The 27363-nt window shown below is 44.0% G+C and overlaps 1 protein-coding gene across 1 annotated transcript in view; it reads left to right on the forward strand.

The window, feature by feature from the left end:
• Positions 1–27363, forward strand: part of ZKSCAN1 (zinc finger with KRAB and SCAN domains 1) — a 66351-nt gene that overhangs the window by 31015 nt on the left and 7973 nt on the right. Inside the window, exons 7-10 of the mRNA XM_045048277.1 lie at positions 11039–11518; positions 12131–12320; positions 14173–15004; positions 24533–24665. Coding sequence (XP_044904212.1) covers positions 11039–11518; positions 12131–12320; positions 14173–15004; positions 24533–24665 — 1635 coding nt within the window. The remainder of the gene's footprint in view (positions 1–11038; positions 11519–12130; positions 12321–14172; positions 15005–24532; positions 24666–27363) is intronic.

Raw genomic sequence — 27363 nt, forward strand, 5'->3', positions numbered from 1 at the left:
TAATATGGTAGAAATGATGCTGTGTAACTTCCAAGGCTGAGCTCTAAACACCTGCAAGTTCCACCCTGACTTCTTAAAATGCTCCTCTTGGGGAAGCCAGTAGTCATGTCATGAGGAAGCCCGAGCAGCCATGCGGAGACACTCACATGGAGGAGCACGGAACCCCCAGGCCAACATCCCAGCTGAGCTTCCAGTCTGTGGGCCAGCCCCAACTACCAGCCATCCCAGTCCCTTAGGACACCACAGGAAGCAGAAGAAGCCAGCCAATTCACAGATTTGTGAGATCAAATGAGAAATGATAACTGTTGTGTTAAGTCACTAAGTTTTGAAGTAGTTTTTAATGCAGCAATAAAGAAGTGAAACCAAGTGCTTAACAGTACCTTGCCCATAGTAAGTACTCTAAGGAGGTGTATGGAGGGGATGGTAATGGTAAATGTTGTGAAAGGGTTTGACATTAAGGGAAAAACTAACAGGAGTATGGAGCAAGCTGTATGAAGATATTAAAGGTGTTCTCCACATTCCTAGGGGCTCCCCCACCTCTTCAAAACAGCACAAAATGATACAGGAAGTGGCCATCCTTACATTGAACTTTTCTATCATTTCCATTCATTGATCTTAGTTCTGAATTCCGGGGTCCCCTAAGACACATTTCTTTCGGAAATGACAACTCTTTGTATTTGAAAACTACGACTACTTCGTCCCTCATTCTCCCCTCCTCTTCTCCTACCTAAAGTAAAGGAAGGAAAAATTCTTCAGATTCTCTCTGGTCAAATTAGGTATGGTGTTCAGACCTCACACCCTCCGATTTGTTCATTTCTGGATGACCGTTGGCTTTTGGTGCCTGTGACAGGTGGTGTCGAGAACCCACCCATCTTAGATGTCCGACCAATGCATGTGGGAAGGAATGAATGAAACAAGACTGACCATGGGATAACTGTTGACACTGGCCAGTTGGTACATGAAGGCCCACTGTCATCCTCTCTACTTTTGTCTTTGAAAATTAAATTTTTTTAATGATCCTAGAAAAATAGGGGGAAACGCGGTCATGTTTCTGTGAAGTTATGGTGCATTTAATCAGGGATTTCGTGTTCAGGGATGTTGCTGTCCTTCGGTATGTGTACCTTTTGAGGAATCAGGCAAAAGCAAAATCAATGGGGGCTGGGAAGGGGGTGCCGAAAGAAACATTGAGAATCAAGCCTGAAATCTGCAGGAGCAGCGGGATAAAAAGGTAGGCAGAAACTTCTTTAACCAGTCCTGCAGCATCAGGAGCACTTAGAGGGCAACTTCCGAGATTTCTGCCCAGGAAACTTAGAATCCGCAAAAGCCCCAAAGGCACGGCGACTTAGATTGACGCCACCGTGACCCAGGTCCGAGATTGATCACTGAATCTCTGACTTCGTGGGCCAAGCGTGCGGCTCCGTGTCCATAAACGTGGGCCGCGTTCTCACGAGACGACGGGCTCCGGTCTCGGGCGAACGGGTTCTGAAGTCCACGAAGGGACCGAGGTCGCTGCGCCGAGCCCGCGCCTCTCCCTGGACCGGGACTACGGAGATTGGGTGCGAGAACCCGCGAAGCCTTCACCTGGCTGGCACTTCCTTGGTTTAAAAGGTGGAGGGGGGGGGGAGGAGGGGAGTGGCGGCTGGGGAACGAGGTTCCTGCTAGTTCACGTAGTGGAGCGACCTCGCCCGTCCCCAAGACGCCAAAACCCCCGACTAACCAAGACACCGAGAGGCAGAGACGACCTCCCCCGGTCCTAGAGGGACCGCTACGGCCCCGGACAACTCCCGCGGGGGGGCGGGGTTCTGACGAACTTCCGGCTGCGCCGGCCGGGGGGTGCGTCGAGGCACCAGCGCTTCGAGCGGCCCCAAATCCGGTGAGTCTTTGGATTCCTGGTTCGCGTAGCTGCGGGAGAGGGAACCTTGGGTGAAAGGGTTCGGAGAGGGAAGAGGGGTTGAGCAGCTGTGGCCTCTGGAGAACCCCCCAGACCGGTCCTGGGAGGGCTGTGGGGAGGAGCTCCGTGCTCCTACCCAGCTAAGCTGGTGGAGGCTCGTCCTCGCCTTTTCCTGCCCTCCCCGGCGGTTTCTCAGATAAACTGCTTCTTTCGCGTTCCAGAGCAGATTTTCTGTGCTCTCCCTGAGACGGGCCCTTAGTCCGTCGGACCCGGGCTGCCTTCTCTTTTTTCCTTGCTCTTAACAGGAAGTCCGAACTCGGGGCTAATTGATGAGAACATGTCTGAGGGGTTTGGGGACCTGCGGTGGGAAACCGAGCCTCATTAGAAGTCCCGGGTAGCTATTGATCCAAGAGAGGGAATAGTTCCGTTGGGCTTTGTTCAGATTAGAAAGCACATACACAATAAGGATCTGCTCGAGTTTGGAAACACATTTCTAGGTTACCATTTATAAATAGTTTCTCGAGAGGAAGGCGATCTGGTGGGTGAGGTCCTTGGAAACCTATGTTATATAAAGGAAGAGTTGAAAGAACCGTGAAGGAAAGAGTCAAGAGGCAAAGCAATTGTTTTCAGGGATTGGGGAGCTGCTATGCAGAAAGTTAAGTACTGTACAGTAGAATTCCATGCCTCAAGAATTAACCATATTTGCCTGCCTGCGAGTTTTCAGGTACACAATGTGTGTGTTAAAAGCATTCTAGCAATAGTTGGTAAGTACCATTAAATTGTTATCATCTATTTTAATTTGGTTTATTTATGCCTCATCTTGTTCCGGAATGGGTTTGGGGCACTTCTATAAGAGAGTATAAGTTTTGGGAAATTGGCATAAAAGAGGGGGAAAAAACCACCTGGGAACAAGAACAGTTCCCTTCTGGTTATAGTAGACCATAAACTTTTGCTTGATGAGCCTCTTGTGCTACACATTCTAGATAGTCTAAAGAAAGTAGTTCACTGTGGTTGAAGACAATCTGAATTAGTAATGAAACCTCCTCTTTTCTACCCACATGCTTTTTTTATTTTATAAATACTGTATTAAGAAAAACTCAGAAGCCAGGGCACCTGGCTGGCTCAGCCACTGTAGCACAGGACTCTTGATCTCAGGGTTGTGAGTTCAATCCCCACGTTGGGCATAGAGCTTATGATACATAGATAGATAGATAGATAGATACGCAGGCATAGAGTTTATAATAAATAAATAAATTAATTAATTAAAAAGAAAAATTCAGAAGCCATGACCTGGAGGGCATCCTGAGATGAAATTTTAGGCAAACTCAGCATGACCAAATGTGAAATAACTGGCTTTGCTCAAGGGAAAAAAAAAATTACAACAGAGCATTACCAGGTTTTTAAAAAGTCTTTGCCAGTCCAATAGATGGAAGCATTTCATTGCAGCTTTAATTTCCATTTATTCTGTTGTAAATAAGGTTAAGCATCTTTTCATGGATTTATTACTAAGCTGAGATTTGAAAGACAAAAAGAAGTTTGTCTGAGAATTGGGCATTATCAGTGCATTGGGAATGAGCAGGGAAGCAATGAGACAGAATGAAGAGGCAGAGGCCAGGTTGTGACTTTTGTCTGCCATACAGAGAAGTTAATAAAATGGTTGTTAAGAGCAGGGTCATATGTGCAGATCTGTATTCTAAACCTCTGCTGGTACTAGACTTTTAATGTGTGAAACTTGATTTTTAGAGGAGGCATCGTCAGGGGTCAAGGGCAGGCTGCCGCAAGATGGGGCACTTTAACTTTAGCACAAACATTATTTTGAGTTAAAAGCAATTGAAACCCAGCAGATTCAGGAAAGGCTCTTTACCTTCCCCCTCAAGTGCCTGCCTACACCAGGAAGAGAGCTATTAATGAGATTGCTTTTTACCTAAGAAACCTGCATAATAGGGCACCGTTTGTTTTCCTAACATCTCCTCTCACCTCTCTTTTGGTCTTCCTCATCTTTGTATCCTCAGACCCCTTTCCTTAGCTCAGGTTGTTATTTAAGGCTCCATGTTGCCTCACTGCCTTTGGGATTTCATATCTATGTGGATTCCCTGTACACACAAAACTAAATTTGATGGGGGCACCTGGGTGGCTCAGTCAGTTAAGCGGCCAACTTCGGCTCAGGTCATGATCTCACGGTCCGTGAGTTCGAGCCCCGCATCGGGCACTGTGACGAACAGCTCAGAGCCTGGAGCCTGTTTTAGATTCTGTGTCTCCCTCTCTCTGACCCTCCCCCGTTCATGCTCTGTCTCTCTCTCTCTGTCTCAAAAATAAATAAATGTTAAAAAAAAAAAACAAAAAAAACCCCCACTAAATTTGATGTTCTCCTGTTAAAAAAAATTTTTTTAAGTTCAGCTCTACACCCATCATGGGGCTCAAACTCACATCCCCGAGACCCTCTTCCTACTGAGCCAGCCAAGTGCCCCTCGATTTTTCTTTAAACAAACACACAAACACGCCTCTGCTGGTAGCCTTTGAGCCTGTGGAATTCGAGTTGCCAAACTGGAAAATGGCCTGTGCAATTTCAAAGGAGGAAAAGACTGTTGTAACATCAACTAGTCAAAAGTGTTTGATGTGGGGAATAAGTTTAAGACTTCTCTATGCTTGCGCCAATGGGTTAGCAAGGCTTAGGGTGGAAAGCCACCAGAGGGGGAAAGTGCCCAAAGCCAGTCATTGAGTAAGACAAAGCATAGAGGCAGAAAGCCCTGGGTGAAAGAGTCTAAAGTTAGCTGGGCTGAAGAGTGCCTTGTTAACCCTGAGGTTGCAAGCTCAAGCAATCTTAAACTTTGGAGATAACAGCTAATTGGCTAAATCACCTACAGAAAAACATTTTCCATCTGCTGCCAGTATATCATTGTGCTTTGATCTCAACTTCAAAACGCGGCTTGCCCCCCAAACCCTTTGCTTCTTACACAAGTTAATGGTCACTATCTGATCATTTCCTTCCGCACGTTTACCACATATGTAAAATCTTGAGAGCTCAATAAATACAGAGGTGAAACCCCTGTTCTGGGCTCTTGTCTCCTCCCTGACATTAGCCTCTCGTATTCATTTCTGTGTCTGCTCTCTTGCTGGACAAGAGAGAGCTCCAGACTCAAAAGTCTGTGACAGTTTGATAAAAGTAAAAGTAAGCTTTGTGATATGTTTAAAATAGATCTGCTAGAAACTGTATTTCATTATGCCAATATTCTAATAATTGTTGAATGAGAGTCAGAAATTAATTATTGTTCCTAGCGACAAAGCAGGTACCTTTTAAAAAGAAATCATAAAAAGGCTTCATAACTTTTTAAAAGTATCTAAGAATGGTCTGCTTCAACATCATAAGTATTAAAGTTAACAGCTGTGCTTCTTCCCCCCCCCCCATATTTTTAATTTAAATGTTTTATTTTATTTTTAAGTAATCTCTATACCCATCATGGGGCTTGAACTCACAACCCCAAGATCAAGAGTCACATGCTGCACTGACTGAGCCAGCCAGATGTCCCTTAAATGTTTTTAGAAGTTTTAGATCTATAGAAAAGCTCAAAGATAGTACAGAATTCCCATATACCTTTTCTCCAGTTATTGTTAACCCCTTGCATTACTGGGTACATTTGTCACAACTAAGGAGCCAACACTGATATATTACTATTAAGCTCCGCACTTTATTTGAAGGTCGCTAGTTTTTCCCTAATGTCCTTTTTCTGTTCCAGGATCCCATCTAGGGTACCGCATTATATTAGCCTTCAAGTCTACTTAATGTCCTCTGGTCAGTGACAATTTCTCAGGCTTTCCTCGTTTTTAATGATCTTGACAGTTTTGAGAAGTACAGGTCAGGTGTTTTATAGAAAGTCCCTCAATCCAGATTTGGAGGAGGAAGGCCACAGAGGTGATGTGCCCTTGTCATCATTTTCAGGTGCACTTACCACTGGTGATGTTAACCTTGGTGATCCGACTGAGCTAGTGTTTGCCTGCATGGTAGTACTTCCCTTCAGCCCCTTTCCATATTTTTCTCGCGGAAGCAAGTCCCTAAGTGCAGCCCACACTCAGGGGGTGAAGAGTTAAGTCTCCCTTCTTGACAGGAGTATCTACATACATAAATTGGCATAATTCTGGGTGGGAGGTTTGTCTCTTCTCTGTTTATTCAGTCACTTTTTTTTTTTTTTTTAACATTGTATGGATTCACAGATACTTATTTCACATTTCAGGTTATAATCCACTACTGTATTTTGTTGCTCAGATTGTTTTAGTTGTAGCTATTGAGAGCTTCCCCCCCCCCCCCCCCCCCCCCCCCCGCCAAGCTGGCTCCTGTGTCCCTTTAACATGCCCCATTGTTTTGTTTTTTAACTTTGTGTCACTATAGGATGCTCCAGGCTCATTTTGTATGCTCCCCAACCTAGAATCAGCCATTTTTCCATTTTCTAGTTCTTTTTATTGGAGAAACCAAGATCTGGGCTCTGGGTATGCTAATTGCAGGATGTCATTGCTTCTAAACCTTCACAGCAGACAGAACTAGGAAATCAATGTCTGCATACTAACTCGTGTACACACACTTACTAATTCTGTATTCACCTGTATCTGTAAACTAAGTATGAGTTGATGCTGCCATATTTTTTTAGCCTAAATTTGTACTGATAATTAAAAAAAATTTTTTTAATGTTTATTTATTTTTAATTTATTTTTAATGTTTATTTCTGAGAGAGAGGGAGACAGAGCATGAGTGGGGGAGGGGCAGAGAGAGAGGGAGACACAGAATCAGGAGCAGGCTCCAGGTTCTGAGCTGTCAGCACAGAGCCCAACGCGGGGCTCGAACTCACGGACTGTGAGATCATGACCTGAGCCGAAGTTGGTCGCTCAACCGACTGAGCCACCCAGGCACCCCTGTTTATTTATTTTTGAGAGAGAGAGAGAGAGAGAGAGAGACAGTGCAAGCAGGGGAGGGACGGCGGGGGAGGGGGGCCGGGGTGGGGGTGAGATAAAGACTCTGAAGCAGGCTCCAGGCTCTGAGCTGTCAGCACAGAGCCCGACACAGGGCTCGAACTCATGAATGGTGAGATTATGACCTGAGCCGAAGTGAGACACTTAACTGACTAAGCCACCCAGGCACCCCTGTACTGATATTTTTTTTAAGCTTGATTTTACGCTTTTATTCCATGAGTACACCCAAAGATCCATATATCACATTCATTCTTCCCACAGATATTTGAGTACCTGCAAAATACCAGGTGTATTGTAGATGTTTGGAATATAGCAGTGAAGAAAACGGATGAAAGTCTCTGCCCTCAGGAGTTGGTATTCAAGAAGAAAACAGGCGGTTTAAAAAAAAAAAAAGGTAAAATATATAGTATATGTATGGAGGTAAGTGATGTGGAAGAGAGTAAATTAGCATAAGGAGTTCTGGGATGAGCAAGAGTTGTGTGCAGTTTAAAATATGGGGTCAGGGATGCCTTGGCGAGAACATAATACAGACCTGAAGGAGCCAGCCATATGTAATCTGGCGGAAGCATTCGGCAGAGGGAACGCCATGCTCTGAGGGGGGAAGCTTGCTTCACGTGTTCAAGGGACAATGTGGTTGGGGTCAATGAACAAGAGAGAAGTAGAAGATGAAGTCAGACGGGCAACAGAGCTGAGACCTCATGAGGCCTTGCTGGCCATTGTGATGACCTTGCCCTTTACTCTAGGAGACACTGCCTCGAAAGGCGTGAGCAGAAGAATGGTATGACCTGACTTGTATGTTAACAGGGTTGCTCTGGCTGCTTGTTGGCACTAGACCCAGGGGCAGGGGTGGAAGCACTTAGGAGGCTCTTGCAATACTCCAGGCAAGTAGGGGAGGGGCTGGGATGCAGTACTGGAGGTAGTGCGAATTGGTTGAACATTGGATCTTTTGGACGTAGAGCTCACAGGATTCGCTTATGAATTATATGTAGAATGAGGAGTCTGGGATAACCAGGTTTTTTGTTCCAAGAAAACAGAATGATGGAGTCGCCATTAACCGTCAAGTAGGTAGTTGGTCACATGAGTCTAGAGTTCAAAAGAGAGCTCTGGGCTGGAGATTAATTGGTGGTTGGGAGTACGTGGATGGTAATTAGAGCCATGTGACAGAATGAATGCAGCAGGGATGAAGTGGTCCAAGCGCCTATCCCTCCACTCATTTGAGGTCTTGCAAAGACACGGATTTGAGTTGTGGGCAGCATCCAAGGGAAACTTTTTCTTCTTAAGAATTTTTTTTTGTTTTTAACATAATCTCCACATACAATGTGGGTCTCGAGCTCACAACCCCGAGGTCAAGAGTCGCATGCTCTACCGGCTGAGCCAACTAGGCACTCCACCTTTTTTTTCTTTAAATGTGACTATGTACATGCTTTGCAGAAGTAGTTATGTGATCTGTGAGATTGGATATGCCATTCTGGGAACAGATCCACATGAATCTGATACAGGTCACTTCCTGTTGAATGCCCCCTATGCTAAGTAATTCCTCCCTTGTGCCTTGCTGAGTTTCCCAGGCTTGATCCCAGAAGCTGAGCAACCCAAACAGATTCCAGTGTCTTTCCTATTCTAGGTATGCACTTCTGCGAGTGGAGTGTGAAATTTTGTAACTAGTTATGAGAAGGTATTTCAGCACTGCAGAGATCCACTTTTAAGCATTTCAAATGAATGCTCCCAGCACTATTCCATCTGTTATTTTAAGGTCATTTTAGCCTTTTGTGCTAGTGCCTTTATTTAGGAAACTAGATGGTGTGCTTCTCTCCTGGCTGTTTTCAAGTTATTCTGAACTTGGGAGCTCCAGAAGTGTATTGGATGTGCAGAGCAGCGTGAGGGAGTACGTGCTGCTGATTTGGGTCCACCCTGTCAAGACACCTGTTGATATCTCCTAGGATGCTTCAGATTTGGGGTACAGTGGAGAGGAATCCCAAGTACTGGCATCCCTAGAAGTCTCAACTAATTAGTAGCTGATAATTATTGAAACTTTCATAAAAAGTTATATATTGAGGTTCTAGTCGTAGGATCCCATTTTATATTTTTTAGAATTACTAGAATTAAAAATAAATAAAAAATAAAATTATCAGAATTGGTCACAAAAATCAGTGGAGAGCAGTCATAGAAAATGTATGTTTTTAATGTGTGTTTATTAAATGTGTGAAAGTAAATACTTAAGTAACATACTAGGGACACCTGGCTGACTTAGCTGGAGCGTGCAACTTGATCTCAGGGTTATGAGTTCGAGCCCCACGTTGGGGGTAGGGATTAGTAAAATAAAAAACTTAAAAAAACAAAAGCTGTTAACATAGATGTGCATTTGTTGGGGGCGTTCTGCATGGTCTGTGATTGCTTTTTTGTTTGTTTGTTTGTTTGTTTGTTTGTTTGGAAGTCCATGAAGTTGTTGGATTAGTAGTAAAACCAATTTGGTTTGTCCTTAAAGATTTTCTGATATAAAAGTAATAATACCCATTGTAGAAAATTTAGAAAATGAAAAAAGGAATTTAAAAAATTGAATTCATCTATAACCCAGCAATATCACTGTTTGTGTTTTATCCTTTTTCCTTTGTTGTGATTATGGGGATGTATGTGAGACTTGCCACTTAGAGTGACATCAGGCCAGAGGTGGATGTGCATGTCAGCCATCAGCATACTCAAGTTTTTATTTTCGTTTTTATTTTTTTCATACCGAAGTTTTCAAATGCCTTAGATTTAGGTTATCTTTGACGCCTCTATTTTCTCATCTTCTGCAAGCTATTTGTACATCCTTTTTATGGTCTCTCTCCTGGTTACCATTATCATTTCATGTAACGAAAACCTGTGTAGATTTTTATCCGTTTGGCTCTTCACTGAGACTGCTGGAGTCGTCCTGCTCTCAGTTGTCCAAACCCAGAATGGGACGTCTACGTGACCTGACAGATGCTGCCTAAAGTTTGGAAACATGCTTAGGAAAGCCAGTCACAAGCATGTAAGGTTAATTCATGCAGGTTTCTTTCAGAGTATACTTCATGGATGCCACTAATTGTATAGTCTGATTCTGTTGTCTGTTTACTCCTATACTTTCCATCTCCCCCACAGACTTGAAAGCCCTGTGGGGGTGAGAGCACATCTGTCTTACTCATCACTGCAGTCCCAGCTCAAAGCCCGTGGCAGGTATTCAAGTCAATGTTGAGTGAAGGGACTTCATTTTTTGGGCAAGTGAGGGAAAAAGAAGTAATTATATTTACTACAGATGTTTTTGGTGTTCTAATGTATCGACTGACAGATAATTAGAATATTTAGTATTTAAAAGAAAAATACTTTAAGCATTTTTTTGTATCATTTGCTATGACTTAATTTTTACTTATTCTCAACAATACATATCTCATCAAAATAAATACCTCTGTAAGAATATAGGTTACTTTTAGTTTAATTTGTCATTCACTTGTCTTTTTTAAGTAGGCTCTACGCCCAACATGGGGCCCGAAGTCATGACCCTGAGACCAAGAGTCACATGTTCCACCGGCTGAGCCAGCTAGGTGCCCTTGACTAACAAATTTTTAATGTTGAATCTCAAAGTCTTGGATTTAGACAGGCCGCAGTTGGCCTGTAGGTATCCTGTTGAAATCTCAGGAGTTGTAAGATTCTGAAACAGGTTTTAGAGCAAAGTTAATTTAAATTTAATTTTAGGGGTCCCTGGGTGGCTCAGTTGGTTGAGCATCCCACTGTTGATCTCAGCTGAGCTAACACATGATCCCAGTGTTGTGGGATCCAGCCCCACATTGGGCTCCCCACTGAGCATGGAGCCTGCTTGAGATTCTCTCTCCCTCTGTTCCTCTCCCCACTGTGTTCAGTCTCTCTCTCTCTCTCTCTCTCTCTCTCTCTCTCAAATTAAAAAAAAAGTATGTACAAATTAAAATTTTAAAAAATAATAAATTTAATTTTAAAATTATGCCATAGTGTACTTTTTATCAGAGTGGAGACAGTAAAATTGCAGTAGGATATCCTGAGCTGACTCTTGAATGATTTTAGACAATTATTTTTATGTGATAGTTCTGTGGTGGCCATAATTTCCACAATTTGTTGTGCTGACAGTGTGGCTGTAAAGACCTAAAAAGCATCCTTTTTTTCTTTTTGTAATTTATGGTAACCGTATTTTCTCAGGTTTAACGTGTAGCCCTAAAGATCCAGAAACCCAAAGGAACCACTATTCCTGCTCCACATAGTCCCATCCGTAGTGAGGCTGTTTCTGGAATCTGTGTGATGACCAAGGTTTTAGGCATGGCTGCAGTTCGGGTTCCTCGGCCTCCACGGGAGAGGGGGCCTGTGGTGGTTAAAGATGAGGAAGAGGAAGGGAAGTGCCTTCCTAGCCTGGAGGTGTTCCGCCAGCGCTTCCGGCAGTTTGGGTACCATGACACACCTGGCCCCCGGGAGGCCCTGAGCCAGCTCCGGGTGCTCTGCTGTGAGTGGCTGAGGCCCGAGATCCACACCAAGGAGCAGATCCTGGAGCTGCTGGTGCTGGAGCAGTTCCTGAGCATCCTGCCCCAGGAGCTCCAGGCCTGGGTGCAGGAGCACTGCCCGGAGAGCGCTGAAGAGGCCGTCACTCTCCTAGAAGATCTGGAGCGAGAACTGGACGAGCCAGGGCAGCAGGTAGGCTGGGGAGACCTTTTCTGCTATGAGATTGAGAGCATAGCATTCGGGGCAGGCTGGGTTTGTCCATCCAATGAGAGTAGCTGAATGGAAGTTTCTGCTGACTTCACTGTGTTTCCTCCTGTATTTCTTCTACCGTCCAGTATTGATCTTTAGCTATGGGAGTTGAATGAGATGGATGGGTTTCCTTTTTTTTTCCCCTTAGAGGTTGTACGTTAGCTCTCCTGGTGTTCTTTCATTCTGCAGTTGACCCTTGAACCACACAGAGGTTAGGGGTGTCAGCCCCGCCTCCCCAGGACATGTGCATTTGAGGATCCCAATATAACTTTGGATTCCCCTGAAACTTCTAAATAGTCTACTGTTGACCAGAAGCCTTACCAATAACATAAATAGTCAATTAACACTTACTTTGTATGTTATATGTATTCTATACTACATTCTTGTAATAAAGTAAGCTAGAGAAAGGAAAGCCTTAAAATTATAAGAGACACATTTACTATATTGTATGTCTCAAAAAAAGAGATGGGTGTTTAAGTGGACCTGGGTAGTTCAGACCCATTGTAGTTCCAAGGTGAGCTGTGCATAAACTCCATCATTCCTCATTGTCTCTAGGCCTCACCGCCTCCAAATGAGCAGAAACAGATGTGGGAGAAGAGGTCCTCTTCAGGAACGGCAAAGTTTCCAAGCAGTGTGCAGCCCCAGTCTGTGGAGACCAGTCACAGATGCGAAGCTTGGGAGCCCTTGTACATTCAGGAGACTGGGGAAGAGCAGGATTTCACTCCAGAGCTGAAACAGAGTCAAGGTAGGGGCTGTCTGTCATGCCACCTGCTTGGTGCCCCGGGCCTTTGTGGTGAAAGAAACAGAATAATTCTAATTCCCGGTTGCAAGGCAGTGCCCTAGACTGACTTGCCTGGTCTGGCTGCGGAGGCAGAATGAGTGCCTGAGTGCCTTTCATCCCTAGGCGCATCTCAGCCAGAGTCCTAGCAAGGGAACATGACATCCTCTTCTCTTGAAAGGGTGGGTTGAAGTGAGTTTAAAAAAGGGACTGTTCGGGGCCCCTGGGTGGCTCAGTCCGTCCCCCACTCTTGATTTTATCTCAGGTCATGATTTCATGATTCATGGGATCAGGCCCCACGTTGGACTCTGTGGTGGCAGTGAGGAGCCTGCTTGGGATTCTCTCTCTCTGCCTCTCCCCAGTAGTGCTTTCTCTCCCTCTCTCCCTCCCTCTCTCTCTCTCTCTTTCAAAATAAATAAACATTTTAAAAATGTAAAAAAGGAGACTGTTCACAGAGATGTGACAGGTTGAATGAACCAGTAAGAGATGATGCTTGTTTATTTGTTAATATTGTTAATAATTGGGTGAACCTGTTAACATCAGCATTGGATTATGCAGAAATGGTCCCTGGTAAATTCTTTTCAGCTTCCAGTTCATAAGGCTATTTAAAATTTTTAGCTTAGAGGCACGTGGGTGGCTCATTTGGTGAAGCATCTGACTCTTGATTTCAGCTCAGGTCATGGTCTCACACTTCATGAGATCGAGCCCTGCATCAGGCTCTGTGCTAACAGCATGGAGCTTGCTTGGGATTCTTTCCCTCTCTCTCTCTGCCTCTCTCTCAAAATAAGTAAATAAACTTAAAAAAATTGTTTTTAGCTTATGTATTAGTTATTTCCCACACATAGTACATGGCAACTTTAGGGAAAATCTGTACGTGTAGCCAAGTGTGACTGCTCATCACAGAGAATGAAAGGGACTTTTATCTACTGCTGCTGGGGTCCCCAGCAGACAGGAAGTAGGGGGTGAACGTGGAAGGAAATAGATGGGTTGAGTGGAGAGAGAGAGCCAGGGACCAGGGAAGGGGCTGAGAGGAAAGTACCTTGTTGATTGAGGCTCTTGTACTCACGGAGGGCTGACAGTTCTCACAGGGAGCCCGTGGTTCAGTGTGGATTTCTCTTAGTCCCCTTTTCCATGTATGTGGACAGATTAGATGGACTTGTAAGTGTTGCTGCCTAGTGCAGTGCTCTAAAGAAGATATATTGCTTCAATATAATTTCAGGAGTATTAACTTTAGAACTAAAAGAATTGTAAGACATAGCCACTGTAGGTTACATGATGAGAGTCAGACTCTAATGGGAGGTTAGCACTTTCATTTAAATGAATAATGATCTGGGACTAGAATGATCGAATATGGACCGAATGTCCTCTTTTGTTGCTTTTCCACTTCTGTGAGAAGGTGAGTTTGCCACTAGCCTGGTCTCCTTTATTACCCTTTTTATTTTCCTTAATCAACTTCAGCCATTCAGTAATACTTCTTACTTGTTTCTTTCTGCCTGGGCATCACCATCTCCTTTGTTGCTGTCCCAGCAGCCTGGTTTTGCCTTACTGCCCTCTTTATGTGAAGATCTTCTCCTGGCAGAGAAGGCTGTGTACTCGTTATATCCTAACAACTACTAGTCGTGGCCTTGTGTGAAAGCCTGGTACTGTATACTAGATCTGATGGTGACTGTGTATCTGTGATACTGTGACCCCTCACAGAGCGATACTTGGTCACCCTTTAAAACCCATCCACATCATCTGACATTTCAATTTCTCCTTTAACAGTTGCTTCTCAGAACACAACACAACTGACATGTTCTTTTTCTACTTATTGTTTCAGATCATAAATCAAACACCCAGAATGAGGAATCAACAGAGAAGCAGAAAAGTTCTGAAGAATCTCAAGAATTCAAAAGGGATATTATTCCTGTGATTATTACCAGTAAATGTGAGTCCAGGTTAGAAAGGCAGTGGGTAAACCTTGAAAAGGAAAGAGGAACAAAAACTCCTCTCCTAGACAAAGGTTCTAAGAAAGGCAGAGAATTGATTCCCGCTAAACCTACCCCAGGAGAGAGGCGTTACATTTGTGCCGAGTGTGGAAAGGCCTTTAGTAATAGCTCAAATCTTACTAAACACCGGAGAACACACACTGGGGAGAAACCGTATGTGTGCACCAAATGTGGGAAAGCTTTCAGCCACAGTTCAAACCTCACCCTTCATTACAGAACACACTTGGTGGACCGGCCCTATGACTGTAAGTGTGGGAAAGCCTTTGGTCAGAGCTCAGACCTCCTTAAACATCAGCGAATGCACACTGAAGAGGCACCATATCAGTGTAAAGATTGTGGGAAAGCTTTCAGTGGTAAAGGCAGCCTCATTCGACACTACCGGATACACACTGGGGAGAAACCTTACCAGTGTAACGAGTGCGGGAAGAGCTTTAGTCAGCACGCGGGTCTTAGTTCACACCAGAGACTCCACACTGGAGAGAAGCCATATAAATGTAAGGAGTGTGGGAAGGCCTTCAACCACAGCTCAAATTTTAATAAACATCATAGAATCCATACTGGGGAGAAGCCCTATTGGTGTAATCATTGTGGAAAAACCTTCTGTAGTAAGTCCAATCTTTCCAAACATCAGAGGGTCCACACTGGAGAGGGAGAAGTGCTTTAAGTGTTGAGCATGCTCTCTGAGTGGTTTTTGATTTTTCAAGTTTTAGCATACAGATCCTAGGGAGAAGCCTAGTAATTGCGCTATAAACTCTAGTGGTAGATTTTGTTTCACTCAACGTCAAGGGTGCCTGAGGAATGAGTGCTTGGGTGTTGGCACAGTGGGAAGGAGGTCCTGGAGGGCATCAGGGTACTCACTGCCCACTGGCCAGCTCGCTGGGACGGGGTCCCCCACCACACTTTGGGTCTCCTGAACCAGGCCGGCATTGCCTTTTGTATAGTTAAACTGAATATATCCAATATAATTAAGGAAGAAACACTGAAACTGTTTAACTGTTTTAACATATATTCAAGAAGTATGACTTGTAAAGAATTGAGCCACCTGAGCACAATTTAATCTGATTTGGAATAAACTTGTAACATCTTGTAATGCCTCAGGACTGTTCAAATAAATGGTATGTCAGTTATTGAACACTATTCTAGAGAGAGGAAACTGTTCCTGCCTGGTTGTAGCTCTTGGAAAATTTGGATTTGAGGTCATTAGAACTTTCAGTGCTTGTGAAGGTGCGTATTGGGAAGTCAGGGTAGAGCAGCTAGAGTACCTGCCTCTTGGGCTGTGTTGCGCTTAATTTTTTTTTCTGCACACTGGACACATTTTTTCATCACTGGAAACATTCATCGGCCTCGTGTGCATTTTGATTGTGTATATATATTCTGCCTCTACCGAAGTCTGAAAATCTGACTCTGAAACTTCCTTCTAAACTCTGCAAGTCAGTAATATACAACAGGATTCCTTCTAGCCCATACTGTCTGTTCCCTGACTGTCGTCAGGTGAGATTTTTGCACAGTCTCCAAGCACAGAGAAGCTACTCTCTTACAGCAGGGGGGAAGGGAGATGTGTCTGTTAGGCTGGAGGGTTCTGGGGAATTTGGGGTTTGAGGTCCTCAGACACACCTACCCAGATGTCCCATGCATCAGGATCTGAATCTTTCCCAATCAGGGCCCAGAATTTTGGCATAAATGACTTGGCGTGGTTTTGCATTTAGCTTTCTTTGCAGTTCTGACCCCCTCGCAATAAACCGTGTGCCTGGTTTTCAGGCCAGTCTGCTCTCGCTGCGGATGGGATCACTGATCCCTCCCATGGGTGACTTTGGCTTCCACAACATGCCCTGAAGTGATAGTTGGCTGAACTAAGCCTATAATTTTCTCCTGAAGTGATAGTTGGCTGAACTAAGCCTATAATTTTCTTTCTTCAAAGCTTGAGAAACTCCGCGGTCCTAATAATTGCCACTATCCCAGTAATGTTCACGTTCTGGGACTATTCCAGAAGCTAATGCTTCCCCTTCTACCTGTACCTCATCTCTTACTAGAACTAGTGAGAATCTCGGTAATTCCATGGTATAGCATGCCAGGGTTATCACTACTGCACTGGTTACCAGGCTCCTCTTACTAACCATCTGACCAGTGAGTGACCTGTCCCAAAGTCGCATCCTGATGGCTCGGTTTCTAGGGCCACTTCCAGCACTGACTGTTAACAGTTTGCATTTCCCTAAAACAGTCTGATACAAGGACTTGAAGGCCTAGAGTTTATTTAGGGAGGTGATTCAAGAAAGCCAGGTATGAGGGAGCAGGAAGGGAAGGGGGGAGAAAAGCCAGTAATGGGCTTCTGTAGGGAACTACAGCTCAAATCTACTGAACAGAACAAGCTAACAAATGGGAGAAACTGGGAATACGGGAGCTCTGCTCGAGTCTCAGTGCCCACCTGTGGTTAGGTGGAGTGCCTGCTTGGCTCTAGGAGAGTGGTTGAATCCTGGTGGGCCAGGAAGAACACTGCCACCAGGGGGCTTTCAGACTGTCTTGGTCTGAAGGTGCTTGTGAGCATACCACCCCCCATATCACACAGATAAACTTATAGGACTTACATTTGGATTCTAGATAAATAACATTTGGGGCATGCTTCTACTAAAAAATTTATTCAGTGTGTATCTGAAATTCAAATCTCCCCGGGCATCCTGCATCTTACCTGGCAGTCTTACCCCTGGCATTTGTGGGCAGCAGTCCTTCCAACCCTTTGTCTCCCCAAACTCCTCGATTCTCTGATGAATCCAGGGGACTCAGTTACACCAATAGAATGTATATATGCTGATGAGGTGACAGCTTTGTGCATCCCAGGAAACACGTTGTGACTTTATCCATTCTTCTAGAATAATCTCTTAAGGGCTAGCCTGGAATCAGGGCAGCAGCTCTTGCAGCCCTTCTCTTTGGTGGAGACTGTCCACTACTAGGAGAGAGAAAGGTGATACCTATCTTGAGATAGGAAATAACACAGTGGTCTCCACATTTCTATGTAATGGCTTAATTTTACCCCAGCTAGTCTACCTACAGTGACTTAAAATACAGTTCAAGTATATGATACAAAGGGCACCTGGGTGGCTGGCGCAGTTGGTTAAACGTCAGGTCATGAACTTATGGTTCATTAATTCAAGCCCTGCATCGGTCTCTGTGCTGACAGCTCAGAGCCGGGAGCCTGCTTCAGATTCTGTGTCTCCCCCTGTCTGCCCCTCCCCCACTCACGCTCTATTGCTCTCTTAAAAATAAACATTAAAAAAAATTAATAAAGTGTATGATACAAAAACATGATTTTAGATGAATAAGCCAATTTTGACTCTAATACTACATTTGTGATATCAGCCAATACACACATTTCAATCATTTTTTCCAACTTTTTAAAGTTGTAAAATACACAAAATTTACCTTGTTATATACCTTAAATATATAACTTGTTAAAGGTATATATATATAAACTTTAAATTTATACCAAGCTAATAGAAAATATCTCATTTTAATTTTTAAAATGTGTGATGGTGAACATGTGTTTTTCTTATCTTTATTGGCCAGTTGCTTTTCTTTTTGTGAAATGTCTCCTTGTATTCTTTGTCTTGTTTCTGTTGAGTTGTTCGTCTTTGTCTTCTTGATTTATGAAAGCTCTTTATATGTTAAAAACCTTAGGACCTTTTCTGTCATGTGTTAGAATATTTCTAAAAATTTTTTTTTGATAGCAAGTGCGAGCAGGGAAGGGGCAGAGAGAAAGGGAGAGAGAGAATCTCAGTCAGGCTCCACACCCAGCACAGAGCCTGACACAGGGCTTGGTCCCATGACCATGAGATCATGACCTGAGTCAAAATCAAGAGTCAGAAGCTTAATCGACTGAGCCACCCACGTGCCCCTCAAATTTTTTATATATACTTTTCATAGTATTTTCCCAGTACTTTATTTTTAATGGCATTTATTTAAATAATAACAAATTAGGGGCTCCTGAGTGGCTCAGTCGGTTAAGCATCCAACTCTTGATTTCCACTCAGGTCATGATCTCGAGATGAGCGGGATCGAGCCCCAGGGGCTCTGCGCTGATAGGGGGGAGCCTGCTTGAGTTTCTCTCTTTGTCCCTCTCTCTCTGCCCCTCCCCTGCTCACCGTGCGTGTGTGTACAGGTGCCTGCACTCTCAAACATTTTTAAAGAATGAAGATGGTATTCCAGTAAAAGGTAAAGGAAGGAGTATAGTTGTGGAATTAAGAATTTAAGTAAAACTGGATTGGCAGTATGAATATTAACTCATTTCTTCACAATAAGAAAAATTTAATACCTATCTTTTTAAATTTCTGTCCATGAGCAACTACCCAGAAATAACGGGAACCCCGAGATGAATATTTTTCTTTTCCCTTAACCCTGCACCAGTGTTCCTTGGAGAAATAGCTAGTTGTACAAAGAGAAAAATAAGGTGAGCCTGCCAATTTTGTTGTACCAAAAGCTTTCATATTTAATGAGGTTATATTGAAATGACATAAGGATCAACCTAAAATGAGTTCACATTGGCCAAAATAGTGACAATTTGAGCATCAAAGAGAATATTGGCTGAGGTTGATTGTCATATATTTAGTCCAAAAAGCCAGAGTCTACAATGATTAACAAAAATAAAAAAGTTGGTATCAAGTATTCTAAAAGAATGGCCATTGGAGGGGCACCTGGGTGGCTCAGTCAGTTGGTTATGTGTCTGACTTCACCTCAGGTCATGAACTCAAGGTCATAAGTTCAAGCCCCACGTCAGGCTCTGTGCTGACAGCCTGGAGCCTGCTTCGGATTCTGTGCGTCTTCTCTGCCCCTCCCTGACTCACCTTCTGTCTGTCTGTCTGTCTGTCTGTCTGTGTCTCTCAAAAATAAACAGTAAAACTAATAATAATAAAAGAGTGGCCATTGGAATCTCTTCCAGAATGAGAAGTAGTTCTGTTGATTCTTGTTATTCAAACACATTGGTTTTATGGACTACTTTACAATATTGATGAGGATAGAAATTAATAATTTAAAATAATCGATGAGGAAGTATTTTCTGACTCAAAGGAAACAGCAAAAAGACTGTAAGTTTCAATCTTGAGTTAGGCAAAGCCATGCAAAATAGGCAAATACAAATTTAAGTCTCCTTAAGAACTTCATGGTTTTACTAACATGAAAGAATGGAAGATCCCGTAAAGTCCCAAAGTCACTAAAGTTACATTTCTTAGGATCCTGTCAAATTAAAGAATTCGGGGAAAGAAGTGTACCTACTTATTCCCGCGGGAGCTGCAGAATTCTATTAAAGAAGAATGTGAACACATGTATAACGAATTCAGGGAAGTGAGCTAAGTATCACTCCCCTTGATTTCAACAAGTACAGTTTCAGTGGAGATAGGGTTGCCAGATTAAATGCAGAGTGACCTGTTAAATTTGAGTTTCAGGTGAGCAACAAATAATTTTTAATATAATAATAATGTCTCATGCAATATCTGGGGCATAGTTTATATATATATTTGAGGGCATATTGGAAGGAAACAAAGAATTCCATAAATATTTACTTCCTTATTTGTTAGTTATTGCACAGTTGTTGTTGAACACCTGCTAAGTGTCAGGCAGTTCTAGATTTTGGAGGATTACCGTGCCAGATGAGACGGTCAGTGTCCCTGCTCTCAGAGACTCTGGTGAGGGCTGGAGGAGAGGGAATACTGATAATGAGAAGTAGACAGATCCACAAAATAATTCCAGCCACTAATAGTGGAATATTTTTAAATAGATTAGAAATTGTATTTTCAAGTGTTTCCTGGGTGCATATTTAAGAGGCTTTATGGGGGACAATTATTTTGTTATTGTTGATTGAAGTATACAAATAGCAAGTGCACAAACCTGAAGTGTACACCCCATATATAGTGAGATAAAGTCTTTTATGTATATTCATGCCTCTGATTGCAGATGCAAAAGTTGACTGAAACAAAAAATTAAAATTGTATTCAAAATCCATAAAACTAAAGTGTAGAAATTTAAACTCTTTTAGCCCCTGGTATAGATTTAATCACCAACTTATAGGAAATATAAGGGCCTGAAGAACATGTAATAGGACAATGCAGGGAGACAGGTGACTTCAGACAGTGGGAAACTGCAGGATAAATCATCCTTTTTATTAAATCACAAGGAAGAAAAATAAGATGAAAAGAGAATTCATAGATTAAAAGAAACTTAAGATCCATATCATCTGATCTCAATATTGACCTTATTTGGATCACAATTCAAACAGAATTATAACAAATTAAAAATTTTGAGGCAATGAGGGAAACTTGGTCACTGGCTCCATATATAATATTTTAAAAGTTATTAAATATTTTAGATGTGGTAATGGTATCAGTTATTTTTCCAAGAGTCCTTATATAGGCAATTATAACGAAATATTTACAGATAAACATGTCTGGGGGTTGCTTCAAAATAATCAGGAGGAGCATGTGTGGGATTGTAGATGAAATAAGGTCAGTATTTTATTGATAACTGATTAACATAATTTGCTGCAAAAAATTAAATATAAACAAATTTAATTAATACTGGATTTTGTATGAATGCAAGGCTTTAAAATTTTCTCCTGGTTTGGGTTATCATTATAACTATTACTTCACAATTGAGAAAAATATAAACATATAACAAATCTGATCTATGATTAATAAACAAAAAGTTATGTTTATTAGAATTTACCCCACTGAGATTGAGGGAACTGTCTTGCTTTTCTCAATAGATGGGCATTACCTACTACTAGAATAAAGTATTAAATCTATTCCTACTTTTGCTTTTTCTTTTTAAAATTTTCTTCCTTTTTAAAGCTTTTTTTTTTTTTTAAAGACCAGCATGGGGCTTGAACGCACAACCGCACAACCAGAGATCAAGAGTTGCATACTCTAGAGACTGAGCCAGCCAGGCACCACCCCCTACTTTTGCTTTTATAGACGTAAATATTGGGAAATCCTGCCCACATAGAGGAGATGAGTGGCAAAAGGAATATAGTTATAGCAGTGTTGATTTTACATGGCAAAATCACACTGTGATTTACAACAGAAATGGTTTTGTCCTCTCCTTTTACTGGAGGGAAGTTATGGGAAATAGGTTTAAAAATTCTCTATGCTTACACAAATGGGTTAAAAAGGCATAGGGTGGAAAGCCGCCTTAACAGGACCAAAACATCCGAGAACAGCTAATGATACACAGGCCATAATGGAATCTTGAGTGACTTAGGGTTCTCAGGATAGCATGCTCCATTTATCTTAGTCCTTAGAAAAGACACATAACCAGATGCAGGGCCTGCAGGAAATGGCCATCTGTGTAGCACCGAGAGGTTATGTTTTGACCCTAACCTCTAACAACGTGTGTCCCTGAGACCCTTTATCTCTCACACACAAGTTAATGATTACTGTTTTACTTTCTGCACGTCCATCACATATCTAAGCTTTCAAGATCCTAATAAATATGGAGAAAGGACCCTTACTCAGGGCTCTTGTCTCCCCATAGACATTAGCCTCTTTAATTCTGTGCCCACTTTCTTGCTGGACAAGAGAACTCCAGACTCATAGTCTGAGACAGGAAATAATAGGAAACCACTTGAATCACAAAGGATTTGTTCACCTAATCCTTACTGGCAGCAGTATTTCAAGTGAATCCTTTTGCTTGGTACCCCAAAAGGTTTGACACCCCAGATCAATACATCACTGTAAGATTTGGGGGTAAAGAAGCCTAACTATCTTCTACCAGGAGGGAAGATGACTGTGAAGGAGGGCACCCTGGCCATAGGGATGTTTTCCAAGGGAGCGATTTTAAAGATGTACAGATAGAAAATGTAAGACTCTGGGGGCACCTGGGTGGCTCAGTCAGTTAAGCGTCCGACTTCGGCTCAGGTCATGATCTTGCGGTTCGTGAGTTCAAGCCCTGCGTCAGGCTCTGTGCTGATGGCTCAGAGCCTGGAGCCTGTTTCAGATTCTGTGTCTCCTTCTCTCTCTGACCCTCCCCCATTCATGCTCTGTCTCTCTCTGTCTCAAAAATAAATAAACGTTAAAAAAAAAAAAAAAGAAAATGTAAGACTCTGGAAATTGAATCTCTCAAAACTAGCTGTCTACACACACTCTCTGAGAATATTTGTGTTCTCCATCCCCCATCCCTACCTGCCAGGTTGCTCATATCCTTGTCTGAAGACTGGTATAGTCTGACACGAAACCCCCCAGTGAGGCCACTAGTGCATGCCCTCCTGTTGACTTTTGGGAAGGCTTACCTTTTTACTCCATTTTTTCTCTTTGTTTTAGGTAAAAGCTTTACAAAATTCAGCTACTTTCTTTCCCACCTTGGTGAACTGCTTTGAAAGTCCCTTAGGTGATTCATGGCACTGTAGAGATCATGGACTCAGAAGAATAATCATTAAGAGTGTGGCATTTGAGAACTAGCTGAGAACTACCCAAGTGGCTGGGCTCTGGGGCAAATGCCCACGTAAATTACAAATTGACTTCTGAGCCCCAGAGTAATAGAGCTGATTGCATTGAAGGTGCTGGTTGTCTAAGAGCTGTTCCCCTTGGATTGGCATTAGGAGACCTTTTACAGAACAATCCCATTTTGAAGAGACTCCCTCTATTTCCACCTTTCCCTGTTCTGCTTGCCACTGCCTCCTTCCATAGCTCTTGAACTTCTTGTCCCTGAGGTTAGGAGTGGAAGAAAACAGAATGAAGAGATTAAAAAACAAACAAACAAACAAACAAACAAAAAAAAAACAGGGTTTGTGTGTGTTTGTTTTGTTTTGGTGGGGGGTGTGGGTGGGTATTGAGTTTACTGAGTGGCTTGGATATGCCAAGTATTTGCTCAAAATCTCACTGTGGTCTAGAAGGACTGGGTATGGGCCCCACCCTTCTCAGGCCACGCACAAGTTATATGCGTTACTAGTGCATTGTTCTGTCCTGCCTCCAGGCCTTTTGCCCTGGCTGTTCCCTCTGTTGCACCTCCCTTCCCCTCCAGGGCCTGCAACACTTCTGGAAAGTCTCCTTTCCCTAGCACTTATCATGTTTTCCTGGAATTGGTTATTTAAATTATGGCTCTTAGACTGCAAGTCAGTGGAGAGTAAGTTCTGTTGCAATCGCAGAGCTGACCATGGGCACCATAAATACTGGATGTAGTGAAAGCTGGGATCAAATGGGAGGCAGGGCTACAAGGGGAGTCAGGAGGGCCCTCGTTGAGCAGGATATCACAAGGTCTCGTTTTTTGTAAGGATTTGATTCCAGACACTTACAGGGATCCTCCAGTGAGGGCATAAAAGTGAGGGAAACGGGAAGCCTCCCCCTCATTCCTTCTGAGAGGCCTGAGAAAATTAAAACTTAAAAGCTTAAGTTATGGGAAACTGAAACCTAACCAAGCTTAACCAGCTTGTGCCGCTTCTGTACAATTGCTTGGCGCGCCCATGTATTCCTGATCAATCATTATTGCCTGGCACATCCGTATATTCTTGATCAACCATTGTTACTTGGCACATCCGTGTACTCCTGATCAATCATTGTTGCTTGGCACATCCGTGTATTCCTGATCAATCATTGTGACACCCGTACCCCCGGTTGTGGTCTGACCTAAAGGCAGGAACCAATTGAATACTGTTAAGTGTCCAACTTTAAACACCAACCAATCACAGCTCTGTAACTGTGGAAAATTCCTGATTTCCCCATGACTTGTTTGTACCTGTCTATAAAAGGGGTGTAAAAACCTCTCTCAGGGCCTCTTGGCGTCACCGGCAACGGGGGGCGCAGAGGTCCAGGTTCGAACCTGCAATAAATGACCCTTGCTGCTTAGCTTTGACTCTGGACTCTGGTGGTTCGTTTTTGGGGGTCTCTTAGACTCTGGGCATTTCACTTCAAGCATTTCACACATTTGGTACCTGCAGGGGGGCTTCGCCTGTTTTGTTTTCTTCGGATGCATCCATCGGTAACTTCCCCGACTTTTCTCTCCCATCAACTTGGGCAGGTTTTGTCTTTACGGTAACTCTCTGACGGGCTGCAATGGCTTCTTCAGATTTTAGTAATTTAAAGGGGGCATTTTTACATGAAACAAACACAAAACTTGGTTTTTGAAGCATCAACTTGGTTTATTTGGGAATTTCAAATAAAGGTGATTTTTTTTTTTTTTTTCTATTGATGAATCCTTCGAAAGTCTTGCTTTTTGCAGCGGGTCGGCTCGGGACCCTAGTCGCTGGGGCAAGGTGCGCTCTCCCCTGCCTTCGGCAGCTCGTGGGGGACCCCGGCCGCCCCCACCGCCTGCTCGGGGTCAGCAGCACCCGAGCACGCTCTCAGAGGCCGAGGTACGCGGCTCTTCGCCTGGCCCAGCCAACAGGGGGCGCGGCGGTGGGTGGGCCGGAAAGCCAGGGCCGGTATGGGCAAGGGCGCCAAACCACCGAGAGGAGAACACCTCCCATGTTCCTAGAGAGAACAAGCGGGCGCGGAGGGGCCACGGGGGATAGCGTGGGCGGTGAAAAGCGCCGACCCGGAAGCGAAACAGAGAGAACTTCCGTTCTTTGTTCTGTCCCGGTGTGTGGGTCTGTGACAGGGTCCGACACGGCCTGGTCCGTGTCCGGCTCCCCAGATCTCCCGTCCTTGCCCCCAGGGTGAGTCCGGCCGCCCGCGGGGCTCGCGGTGAGACGGAGACTGTGGTCGCCGGGGAAGGGGGTGGTGTCCGCGCCGCTGCGGCCCGCGGGGCCCCCAGGCCCGCCCGGAGCAGGGCGCCGGGACGCGCCGCTCCGTCCCCCGCAGCCGGTCCTGGACTCCGCTTCCCCCGGGGCTTCCTTCCTCCAAACGGGGCCCTGCCAGGACGGGAGGAAAGGGGCTCCGGTTCTGGTTTTGTGACTTTGCCCAGTTCGAGCACTTAAAAGTTCCAGTATGGCTGTAAACGGGTCCCTCTCTTTAGAACAGCTGATGACAGCGCCCCTAACTTGGTAACTCTCCCAGACGCTTTTATTTGTTGTTGACGCGGTTGTTCGCGCCAGCGGCAGGGGAAGTCTATTTTTACTTACACGGGTCTGAGGATCTGAGGAGTTCAACGAAGTATTCGCAGTTAGAACTTGGTCTGGAATGGGGCGAAGGAGCGGAGAGTGTGCAAACTCAGATCCCGGGAATAATCCTACGGGCGTTCAATAAATCGAGTCTCTTACGGGGAATGGTACAGCTGTGTCTGGCTCCCATTTTCAGTTGTGTTAGGTCCCCGAGTTGATCGGCTTTTGAAGTGGGATTGAACGCAGAAGGATGTTTACGTTCTGAATGGCATTTGTAGACTCCAGGGGAGGATAAGCAGGATGATGAACCTGAAATCTATGGAATAATGAGAGGAGCTAAAGGTATTTATCCCCAAGAAGAGAAGTTTGTAGAGAGTGGGCATCAGTGTGGTTTACAAGTGTTTGATCAACAGTTGCCTGGAAAGAGAAGATTCTATTCTTGAAGCTCCATAGGGTACTAGGCCTCTGTGAGGTGAAGGTCCAAGGGATTAGATTTTCAGCTCTAGCCGAAGACCTCTGATGGCTGATCTGTGCAGCCATGAAACAGACTCCCTGCTGAATTTGAGAGTTTCTTGCACGTTAGCTGTCAGAATATTGGGAACTTGAGAAGGTCTTTTCTTTCTTTTCTTTATTTCCTTTCTTTCGTGGGGTTTGAACTCACAACCCTGAGATCAAGAGTTGCATGCTTTACTGACTGAGCCAGCCAGGCAGCCATTTCTTATACTGGGTGGAAGGTTGACCTGGAGAAATTTCAGTTGCCTTTCACCTCTCTAGGGGTGCAACCCAAGTACCAGTTGTAGTCTTAATTGTATTGATTAGTATATGTTCTCTCTCTCTCTTTTTTTTTTTTCCTTTGAGTAGAAATGAAGTTTATGAATATTTAAAAATTTTTTTTTCCTTCATCACACAGCAGCATTGGCATCAACTAAAGTTAGAATTCCCAGGAACTTGAACAGAGGCTTCCAAATTCCCGGTAATTGCCACTCTAGCAACTAACTCCAAAGAAGGAAGGAAAGATTCCAGCAGGTAAAGCTTTTCATGACTCGTTCTCACTGCCAGGTCAGCTTTCTCGGTCCGCAGGAGCAGCTTCAGGGAGAGGTGTTGGCAGCAGAGCAAGGAAGGGCCCTGCCTGGACCTGACGCCGTGGGGGCACAATGGAGATTTTTCTTCCCATGAGAAACACTGTGTACTGATCCAGACACTGGGGACTTGTTCTCAACAATATGCCTTTGAGTTCCAGCTTTGGTTAACCCAGCTGTGAGGAGGGAGGCTTACTTTTTTTCCTCTGGAGTCAGAGCCTCTGATTTTCCTTTAAAGAGAGTTTGGACTAAGAGCTGATTTGTTGCAGGGGTCTGCTTATAAACAGTCCTGGAAATTGTAAAGTTGGTTGATAGGAACAAAAGATGGCTGGCTCTGAGACAGAGTTGAAGGGACCCAGCGAGGAGAGCTCTGGTGGCAGTAGGGTGTGTCACCTTGATTGCCCTTGGGCCTGGCCCGTGCCTCATTCAGTGCCTTTCTCTGTGTAAAGACTTTGGTGGTGGGCATTCTGTACCTCCTTGGTGCCCAAAGACAAGAGTTCTGTGAGCTCTGAGTGACTCTCTGGGCCCCGCCCCTTTTTATGCCTTCTGTGAATGCAGCGGTCTATAATGAGGAAGCAGATACCGCTTACGTTCCTGTGTTTTTACTCCTTTCAGTAGTGCCTTGCAGCGTAGTACACTCAACAGTTGTTTGTTATACGAACAAATATGTAAAGAGGGAGGTAGATGAAATCCAGGTGTTTTTTTTCTTTTCTATTCTCTTGCCTAAGTGCAAGGAAGCTCTAGTAGCTGCTGTGCCTTTCCTGGGTCTGTTGGTTCTTGTCACAGCATTCAAGAGGGCAGTAGAAACTTCCACTTGAGATCCAAACCTCGGTCTAGATACTGATGTTTCATTTTATTCACTCGAGCCACAAAGAACCGATCTCTTTTGCTGGTCATAGCAACTGAGCAGTGGCACATCAGCAGGGAGTAAT

This window comes from Felis catus, chromosome E3 (genome assembly GCF_018350175.1).
Source record: "Felis catus isolate Fca126 chromosome E3, F.catus_Fca126_mat1.0, whole genome shotgun sequence".
NCBI lineage: Eukaryota > Metazoa > Chordata > Mammalia > Carnivora > Felidae > Felis > Felis catus.